The following is a 10,664-nucleotide window of genomic DNA, read 5'->3' as shown; positions in this document are numbered from 1 at the left end:
ATATCAAGTCATTTTTATCAAACTAACACTTGATATCTTAACCACAATTTTCATCATGGGATTCAACTAAGTATAACATGTATGAATATTCTGTAAGTATTTCTGAAACCAAATGAATCTTTAATAAATTAGTATTTACTTTATTATTTAGCAAGTACTCGAGTTTACAAAGTTGCTCATTGGCTGTACTGGAGTAACAGAGACAATTTTCCTTTTAGKGCAAATACATTATTTTCACAGCTCAGGGGAATTTAATTTCTAAAAATTGATGATAAAAAAGCTTAATCCCAGTATTTCTGATCCAGAGTAAATGTCATTAAATTCCTTGTATGAATTGCAATGGCTTGACTACATATCACCAGCTAAAAAATAAAAAATAAAAAAAGAGCTTTTTCATATGGAAGTTATTTTAACCATTCAGCTTTTGTTCTTCAATTTGCACTTTAACATTTTAGGGACTTTAAATCTGGATGYGTAGACTATGAGACRGGACTGCACAAAATTAGAAATTCAATAACAATGCYAAGTAATGTGATGACAAGAAAAGACGTTATACTTTGTTACAATTTTGTTTTGTTTTTTTAACCCTTTAAACAATGTCATTTGTGTCTGCTGCAAGAATCTGCAGCCAAAGAGCCTGTTCAACTGACTGAACATTACATTAATATACAACGCAAATGTATGACACTTGGAATACATTAGCCAACCGTTATAAAACTCTAAAACAATCTTTGCCAAATAAACGGAGCCTAAATTTATTGTTCTATTAATTGCTCATGCATTGTACAGATCTACAGTTTTGAAAAGAAAAACAAATTTAATTTTCTCCTCATGAACATTCTTCAATTTGCAGTGCGACATAGTCCAGTAACTGCTGACACAGTTTCAATATGAAGAAAAATCAAATCATTTAATTTCCACATTGTTACTGCCGACATTCTCTTGACATTCTTAGCAAAAAGCATATAAAACTAAAGTAATTTTATATTCAATAACAAAGTGCCAATTTCATATATACCGATAAATTAAATACACAAAAATTCATAACATACATATAAACAGAAGTTTCATCTTGAAAACATTAATATTTTTAACAACTTCTCATGTGACTCCATGAATAAGTTAAATTAAYCCATTGACTTGACCAGTTTATTCTTTCTTTCTGCAGTGACCAAGTGATATAGGCAGCTTAGTGCTCTTATCCAATACGGTAGTTACCCATTCACCCCTTACACACCTGTAAAGACTTTTATAGACAAATAACTGATTTCCACTTAAGTATCTCTTCAACCTCTTAGACTCATTTTCTATGTAATGGTATTCAGGAGTGGCTAATTGGGAGCTGCGTCAGTGAATTTGACATCAGCGGCTGAAGCAGAAGTTGGTCTGGAGTTTGAACTGGAAAAGTGAGAAAAAAGAAAAAAAAATTAAGACAAAGAAAGCAGATTTAACTAGCGTCAACTTAAGAATYGGTAAGCAAAATTTAATTTTAATTTAATTGTGATTGGCTTTTAATTTGCCARATGTGGGTGTCAAGAAACAATATTGTTTGTTTTAAATAAATAAATATTAGCCAAATCCAGTAAGAGGAAGACCGTCTCATGACATCTGGTTGAAACAGATAGATCTGATGGTTGTTTTTATCAGTAGGAGTTTAGAATAGTGCTGATAGTTTGCTTAGCTTCATTACCTTCCATATAAGTCAGAGTAGTGAGAAGTGGTGTGTCAGGAGAAAGATAGGATGTATATTGTAGGTCCTCCATAAAAGGTGGAGTAAGCTGACTAGGACCAAGTGATGTCATCATGGTTGAAGAGGGCTGAATTGGGCAGATGTGTTTCTTTTGACGAGCTCGGCAATTCTGAAACCAAACCTGAAGGCGGGGAAATTAAGTTTAATACAGGGCAAGACAGAGAGTTTGTTTTTGTTTGGCATCACTTTTCTTACAGACATGCTTGTTTTTATCCTGAAAATGTATTTTGTTGTAATTCAGTGAACAAGGAAAATMAAATGTTTAATGCACAAAACATGTAAGGCTACAGAGTCACGGTCAGGCTGACGGCCAAAGCAAAAGAAGAACTCAAACAATACCTTCTTCATTTCAAAGGTCAACATATTTTAATCACTATACAACATCACAATGTAAAGCAACCTAGATGATAATTTGTTATCCTTTCGTTACATCTTTTTTTTCTTGTCTCTTTAAATTAAGTTGAGCCAAGACATAGCTGATTATGTGTATAAAGTCCAAAATGGTCATTTTGAATACGTGTAATAAAATTACCTGAATTACTCTGCGGCTGAGACCCGTCCTCTCTGCTAGCTTCTGCAGAGTCTGGGCATCTGGGTTATTATCTTTAGCAAACTGGGTTTGCATCACCTACAAAAAGAGTGACAGAGAAAGTTTTAGTAAACATTTATCAGACTTTATTGAACATATACGGTTAATCTGTTTTCAAAATTATCTGTAGATACACTGAAGGACAAGCTAGACACATCTCTGGATCTTGTGATTTATACTGTAATGCTAAGAGAGAATTCWGTTTACATTCAGGATCAGCCAAGAAAGAAATGCTCTGATAAAATATGATGCAATAATTCAAATCTCCACATTTTGTGTGGAATTGTTGCTGCTCCCACTAAATCGCTTTTGGGTAATMAAAAAAAAAARSMRRAAAAAAAAAAACTAAATCAGCATTTCAAAATGTCTTAATTGAAGGAACATTTTTAATGAATGCACCACATCAATTCTTAATTTTTCTCCATTCATGAGAAAATGGTTCAGTGGACCACAACTTCCAGGTAAAAGTACCTGTAACTGGTCAGCAGTGAAGCTGGTCCTGGCCCTCTTTGCTGGTCGGGGAATTGCACTCGGATCGTCTTGGTTGGCCAGATCATCGTCCAATTTTGGTTGCTCTTTAGAAGAAAACACGGAAAAATAGATCAATTGAAGGGAATGCAGTNACAAGCTAGACACATCTCTGGATCTTGTGATTTATACTGTAATGCTAAGAGAGAATTCAGTTTACATTCAGGATCAGCCAAGAAAGAAATGCTCTGATAAAATATGATGCAATAATTCAAATCTCCACATTTTGTGTGGAATTGTTGCTGCTCCCACTAAATCGCTTTTGGGTAATMAAAAAAAAAARSMRRAAAAAAAAAAACTAAATCAGCATTTCAAAATGTCTTAATTGAAGGAACATTTTTAATGAATGCACCACATCAATTCTTAATTTTTCTCCATTCATGAGAAAATGGTTCAGTGGACCASAACTTCCAGGTAAAAGTACCTGTAACTGGTCAGCAGTGAAGCTGGTCCTGGCCCTCTTTGCTGGTCGGGGAATTGCACTCGGATCGTCTTGGTTGGCCAGATCATCGTCCAATTTTGGTTGCTCTTTAGAAGAAAACACGGAAAAATAGATCAATTGAAGGGAATGCAGTTACTCCCACAATCCATATTATTGCTTTGCACACTTGCAAGTTGAGGAATTTGTATTTGCACCAAATATTTTTTTTATATAAATTATTTAAGAGAATCAACTATTTATCTTAACTCACTTCAAGCATAATTCCATTTGTATGCTCACCATTCTCTTTAGCGCGTTTGAGACTCTCCATCATTATGTCATAGTGACTTCGACAGAAGACCCTGTTCTCCACCAGTCCACATTCCTCTCCAGTAGAGAGCTGCCGCTTGCAAGTGGAGCAGGAGAAACACGCCAAGTGGAAGGTGCTTCCTCTTGCACGGCGCACCCAGTCAGTAGAATGGATGTTCCGGCCACAACGTGCACAACGAGTGCCGTACCTCCTAGATGAAAGAAAATAAGCGAGGCAAATGGTTGAAATATTTAGCCATGTTAAAATTCCTTTTACACATACGATGCATTTCACTTTTAGGCTTTCGTTTTAGGCTGTTAATCAAGGAAACACAGGAACTTATTCATATTTTAGCAGCTTGGTTAAAAACAACAACAATTTCAGCACTGTTTGCAATGATTACTGTGTGCAAACATGTTTTTCATTGGACAAAAACAATAAAAAATACAAACATTAGACCCTGACATTTTAGYCACTTCAGTTTTCAGTATGCAATATAGAATTTATAGGAGCACAGTTCCCATCTCCTGATTATTTGAATGCACCAAACACACATTTGTGACTAGTTTAAACATCTTTGTTTTGCTATTCAATATTGTTCAATGAAATTCTGGAAACAAAGACTGCTAKGTCCAACACACCTGAAGTAGTCAAGTTTGCAGAAAACCTGTTTGTCTTTCACATAACAGCTCACGTGTCGCCCCAGTGACGTTTTACATACACTGCATACGAGACATGTCATGTGCCAGCACAAGTTGTTCACCTGAATGAGGGGAGAGGAGGGAATGAATGACATTTGAAGCCAATAGAAGCCACACACTACATCCTACAGGAAAGAAAATACATTTGGTTGGACATGCATAGGTTGGATTTGTTTAGAGGAGAAGGGTGTTCTYTAGCAAAATAATTCACTACTGATTTTTTTCTAGGATACCAGAGATGTCAATATCAGCATTGGTGACGGTGAAGGAATGATTCGGACCTTGAGAAGGTATTTGTCCACAATTTCTTGCCCACAGGAGGCGCAATGGATCTTCACATGGTTGGATGTAGATTGAGGGACAGATGGCAAGGAGGAAGAGGAGNTAGAAGCCACACACTACATCCTACAGGAAAGAAAATACATTTGGTTGGACATGCATAGGTTGGATTTGTTTAGAGGAGAAGGGTGTTCTYTAGCAAAATAATTCACTACTGATTTTTTTCTAGGATACCAGAGATGTCAATATCAGCATTGGTGACGGTGAAGGAATGATTCGGACCTTGAGAAGGTATTTGTCCACAATTTCTTGCCCACAGGAGGCGCAATGGATCTTCACATGGTTGGATGTAGATTGAGGGACAGATGGCAAGGAGGAAGAGGAGGGAGAGGAAGGAGAGTAGGAGTCTTCTTCAAAAATATCTTCAGCCCCAGAAGAACCCTGTTGGTGGCAAGTAATCACAGATTGTGAACTTTGAATACACAATTATGATACAGAGTACTAACTTATTTATGGGTTTGTAGTCACTGAAAAAAACTGAAGAAACTATTTTATTTTATTTGATGAGTGTTCTGATATTTTTTATATTATTGCACTCTTGAAGAAGCATAGCTTAAGGAAAATTTATTTAAATGAAATCAAGAACAATTTTATCTCCAGAATGGAAACCGTAATACAGACATTAGGAGGCAGAAACTAAAGCGATCTACATAAACCCCACAAAAAAGGAATTGTGTGAAAAGATGCATCTATCTGCCTTTAAAGGCGTCAAAAAATATATTAAGACAATTCAGAATTGAGAAATTTTCAAAAATATCCCATCATCCTCTTTAGCAGCGTRGCCACAAATTGTACGCTTCAATCCGAMTAGCTGAACTATTCAGTTGTTGAAGTCATCATATAACTGAATAGTTAGAACCCAAATCAATTTAATTACTAAACAAAATCTTTTTTTAATGTCTATATTGAAGCAATTTTATTGAGTCAGTTCATTTCAAAAATTGGTTGGAACCAACTTACCTCCTTTAGCTGTTAGATTTTCATATCTTCCACCCAAAAATATTTTATTTTTATCCAAATAAAATGAAAACATTACATGATTTTCATTAGCTTAAATAAATAATCAAAAGATGGAACGTTTAAACATAGCAATTTTTTTGATAACTTGGGACTTTTCAACAAGCCCCGTTTCTGCTGTTATTTTAAAAAAAATAAAATAAATAAAAAGCAATGACGATGTCTCCAAAAATGTACTGAATACAAACGTGTGTATGGCATTTTTTACTTTTTTTCCGCCCACCAGGACTGTAATTTGCCCTTTTTAATTGATAGATTTTCACTTGTCTTACTTTTGACTTTTTGCACAATTTTAAACACTAACCCAATATATCTCCTGCAACTAAGATGTTTTTTTTCCTGAAGCATTTTAAACACCATACTCTCAAAATACTGTGCTTAAAAAGCTTGAGGAAGTGTWTATGAGAGCGAGTAATACTGAAATGTATACAAAATAGGCTTYATCTCTTCATTTACATCAGTTTTCATTTTTGAAACGAGTTTTAAAAGTTTTATAGTACAAGTTGCTGGAGTACAATTAAATTGAAACAGAAGTCAGAAAAAGTCAAGAACCAAGTCTGTTCATCAAGTATACTGTTAGCCTAAWTATCTATTAAAGTAAAGCAAAGAAAAACTAACTTAAATATCTGTAACTTTGTAWGATGTCTCCGGAGCACTGGCATGCGAGCCAACCAATGCGTCTTTAATTCCCCACTCGGTCTCTCTCACCAAATATATAGGGAGAAAGGGCTGTTAATTTGATATTGAAAACACCTACTGTGTCGTAAAAGGCGTTCTCCTGGTGCAGCTGAGAGAAAATTTCCTCCGCTGTGAATGTATCTTCCTCCGACATGATGTGTGTGTCACAAGTCCAGAGGACCTACCACCCTAAATGAACATGTAAGCTGACGTCCTCCTAATATTTCCTCTGTGACCTGGTCGCTTGCTTACATTAATAACGACCCATAGTGGAAAACGAAAAAAAAAAAAATGAAAGTGCTTATTGCTGTCGTTTATTAACGATAAGTAAAGGTCATCGTTTTGGTTGAGACGTTGACCAGACAAACAGTACTAACTTATTTCTATTGGTTGAGTTATTTATTATTATTATTTAATTAGATTTTAACCAAATCTCTCTTTAAAAATGAGAACTGGCCTTCAATGAACTGGTTCACGCGCAGCTGAGTCTGTTTATCACTGATTGTGCTCGAGCACGCACGTGCAGCCAATAGCCGGAAGGTGTGTTCACCTGGTCAGATTTAACATTTATCTGTCATCTCTAACCCTGTTTGAGTGCGCTATTAGATTCCAGAGATTATGTATATCCGTTTAAATGTCTTTGCACTTTAACTTATATGTCCTTTATATGAATGTGAAGTCACACATAAACACTTATAACTTAAATTTGAAAACACCAACGTATTTCGACATGATTTTTTTTTTTTTTTTACTGAAAGAAAACAATAGCAAAAACTTTAAATAAACCGTAATTTTGCTCATTAATGTAATGTAATGTAAGGTCCGACAATACCCGTTAATAAAAATATTTTATTAAATAGACGTTCAAAACGACAACATTCTTTTTGAGAATGTTGTGTTTATGTAGTGGCTTTTTTATTGGTCATTATCGTCCGCTATATAGCTGTTATTTTAGGTTATAACCGCAGAGTTTTGAACTAATCACTAAATGTCAAACTATTAACGACATTATAGACTATTCTCTTATAACAGCTATTAACTTAAGAAATACAGAAAATATAAAAATGTATGAATTGAACTCGCTCTGTCATTTTCCACCTACTTACCACGCTGTTGGAGTTAAACATTTTCAAGGAGCATCCCGTTCCGGCCAGATGTTGGCAGCAGACAGAGGCCGGTTTTCTCCTGTGACTTTGTACCTGACCTTGTCTGATCAATGCCTGTCCAAGGCGCTGTTTGTTGAAGCTATAGTCCGTCAGGGTCCCGCTTATCGAAGTGACTTCCACTTACTGTTTGCTGTAAGAGCTAAGATGTGTTTTGTCTTGGGATTTAAAAAAAAAAAAAAAAAAAGTGCACCTCCTACTGTGGGGGCCTGAGCCCGCCTTCAGTTTTACATTTACAGTCTCCATCATAAGGAGGGAAATCAAGACTTTTTACTGAAAGAAAACAATAGCAAAAAAATGTTGAGCCCCCCCCCCCTCTCTTTCGCTCAAATGTTACAGTGAATTGTAGAGAAAACTCCAATAGAAGTAATTTTATCTCAAGATTGTATTGGAGCAAAAGCTGAGTTATTTGGGATATGCTTCCAATTAAACCTATGCCACCTGACTGGACAATAGCACGGGCTTCACAGAGACCTTAGGTTTCGAGGGCCTCAAAATTAATTAATTAATTTATTTATTTATTTATTTATTTATTTATTTATTTATTTATTTATTTATTTATTTATTTATTCATGGACAACATTTTTATATGTATTCAAACAAGTGAAAGCAAATATCACCAAGGTGTTTTTAATTTGTTGGTATTTCCATTGATAATGATAATGTCACAGCCTTACCTAGCTCTCAAGAACATCAAATGTGCCAAGTATTATCTTTAATTGGTTTTTAATTGCATTTTGCTTATTTCAGTGACATGTGTTAAAACTTTACGTCCTTTGGTWTATTTTGGATGTGGAGTATTCCTTGGAATTATTCTGGGTTTTCTGAGGGTTTGTTTTAAAAGAGAGACTGTTTTTGGAAAACCTTTTGTTGTCATGTGGATAAGACTTAGAAACACTTGGGTTGGTGTTTTGCATTTAGATTTATCGATATGTTTTACCTATTTGATCTGATAGTCTGGTGTTGGATGCGATATTTTAATCCACACTCTGAGAGTTAGAGAGTAGGGACTGCCTTTCTCTGCAAAGCATTTAAGAGCTCTGCAGTATTAGATGACAGAAGCTGGTATAGATATTCAAAGTTAATTTTTARACTTTAATAGATGGCTCTTTTCATAGAAAATACTTCTCATACCCCCAAAACACACAAAAACATATAATCATCCTTTCCTGTGCGATGCATTTAACTTAATGTGCTCCGTTTGACGCTTATCAGCATGTTTCATCTTTTCCTCTGCTGCCACCAGGGACCTTGTGAAATAGCACAGGTTTCAATTTGGAGGTTCAATTCTATTTATTTAGACATCCACACCATCTGACTCTCATCAGAGAAAGACATAAACTTGGCTACATTTTAATGTTGTGCTACAGGAGTTAAACAAATCCTTAAAGCTAAAACTATTTATACATTAATATTTATAAAGAACCTGATGAGACAAATCTTTTTCTCACTAACATAGTTTATGTTAYTAAAACATTAAAACATTGAAATGAGAAATTAATCCAAATTAATTTCAGAGACAACCGGTGCTGCATTTTTCTCAGTTTTAAGAACTGTGGTGAATTGGATCATTTTATCGTGGAGCTGTGATGAACTCCTGTTTTAAGCTTGAAGTAAGTACATGACAGCATTTTTTTTTTTTTTTTTAGCTTGTTACTTTGTAAGAATTGAATTTTAAACTATTGCCAATTAAAGAAAAGAGTCCAAATGCATGAGTAAAAACAAAAATGTACTTTGTGAATGGAGGCAAGAAGAAAGGTTGGCAATCCCTTTGGGTCTTATCKCTGTTTTTATGACATCCGATACTTCAGGCCCCTCTAGAACTGGCCCTTTAAGATGAAATTTAGTATGGCTGAGGGGCAGTGGGTGTGCTTGACCTCAAACAGAAGAGTGTGAAACAAGCTAATTTAAACACAGAGGCTGCAAATGGACAGCACATTTTACATACAATTTATAAAAATCTAATATTGCGCAATGAAATGTTTTCTAGAGCTGACACAGAGTGGAATGGTAGCCAGGCAAGTGTAAAATTTAAATAACAAAAGAAAGATGTTTCCCTTTTCCTACATGTAATAYATAACTTTYATTTAACACCAATCATCTTCCTATCAAGTCTGACATGTCACTGTTGACACCCGTTTTGCCGCCATGTTTCACCAAGTGGTTGGTGCGCTCCAGTTTGTCTGAAGTGACAGTTTATGTAATCTATGTAACTTCAATATGACAAAAAAATTAATAAGACTTAGATGGACAGTTTTTTGGGGKGTGGGGGGTTGTTGTTTTCAGCTTGTTGTCTTCTGAAAACAATTAGATGAACAGGAGTGTATTCAGAGGTATCAAAGTACATGCTTAAAACGTAATTCTTGAGTAACCAAAATTAAGCCTTTCGTGTCCCAGCACAAYTATGGGCTACTATTGTCAGTCTTTCACATAAAATCCTTTTTAAAAAAGCAAAAAAAAACTGTCATTGGTGTGGTAACATGATAAAACGGAGATAACAGACTATTAAAAAACACAAAATATATCCAAAACACGTAGTACACATTTTAAACTTGAAAAGGATGWCAAAATGACAATTGTATGCTGACAAATGGATAAGATACATGGAAATAATATAGTAAAGCAGTGTTTGACCTACRCTGTGTACGCCTCAGGAAAAGATCATGTTTTTAGCTCTGACTCTTGACATGTCAGGTTTTCAGGTAACTGGTATAGAAACCACATGCTAGCTCCCCTGGTTTTGTTCTGGTCCTGAGAACAAAAGATGAGGTGATCTTTGATGACCAGACAGGTTTACTTGGTTTATATCTGATCAGCATCATTGGGATGTTTATGGACCAGAAAGAAGATCTTTTTACAAACTGGAATGTAATGAAGTGACATAACAACTGGTATAATGTTATCAGTTGTCATGAACTCTTGATGCAGCCTCTTGRATGAGCTGTAGTTGACTTTTACAAAGACCAGTCAAGACAACATTACAATAATATAACCTATTAAAACCATAAGCATGCACCAGTTTTTTCCGTGTTCTGTGTTAATAGAAAACCTTAAATTCTGRCAATGTTTTTTTATAATGGTAGTAGGCTGACTTAGCGACAGACTTTATTTGGTTGTTAAAATTCATCCTGTGCTCATAATTATGCATAGATCTGCATATGTTCTGTG

General features: G+C 35.1%; 1 protein-coding gene across 1 annotated transcript; it reads right to left on the bottom strand.

The window, feature by feature from the left end:
- Nucleotides 1-730: 730 nt before the first annotated feature.
- Nucleotides 731-6,779, bottom strand: LOC103479287 (LIM/homeobox protein Lhx8-like). The gene is made up of 8 exons (XM_008433641.2): nt 6,413-6,779; nt 4,861-5,019; nt 4,240-4,361; nt 3,589-3,809; nt 3,292-3,395; nt 2,283-2,378; nt 1,691-1,871; nt 731-1,398 (listed from the first exon to the last, which is right to left on the bottom strand). The coding sequence occupies exons 1-8, from the start codon at nt 6,485-6,487 to the stop codon at nt 1,322-1,324; spliced, it is 1,035 nt and encodes a 344-aa protein (XP_008431863.1). The 5' UTR covers nt 6,488-6,779; the 3' UTR covers nt 731-1,321.
- Nucleotides 6,780-10,664: the final 3,885 nt, after the last annotated feature.

This window comes from Poecilia reticulata, linkage group LG17 (genome assembly GCF_000633615.1).
Source record: "Poecilia reticulata strain Guanapo linkage group LG17, Guppy_female_1.0+MT, whole genome shotgun sequence".
Taxonomy (NCBI): domain Eukaryota; kingdom Metazoa; phylum Chordata; class Actinopteri; order Cyprinodontiformes; family Poeciliidae; genus Poecilia; species Poecilia reticulata.
Note: the sequence above shows the minus strand (reverse complement) of the source record. Positions and strands in the feature narration are given on the sequence as shown.

Excerpts from the sequence above, each read along its gene's own strand:
- LOC103479287 (XM_008433641.2), bottom strand. The coding sequence starts at position 6,487 with ATGTCGGAGGAAGATACATTCACAGCGGAGGAAATTTTCTCTCAGCTG. Across the intron at positions 3,396-3,588 it reads CAAACGCGCTAAAGAGAATG|AGCAACCAAAATTGGACGAT; the intron begins GTGAGCATACAA and ends TTTCTTCTAAAG. Across the intron at positions 2,379-3,291 it reads TCACTGCTGACCAGTTACAG|GTGATGCAAACCCAGTTTGC; the intron begins GTACTTTTACCT and ends CTCTTTTTGTAG.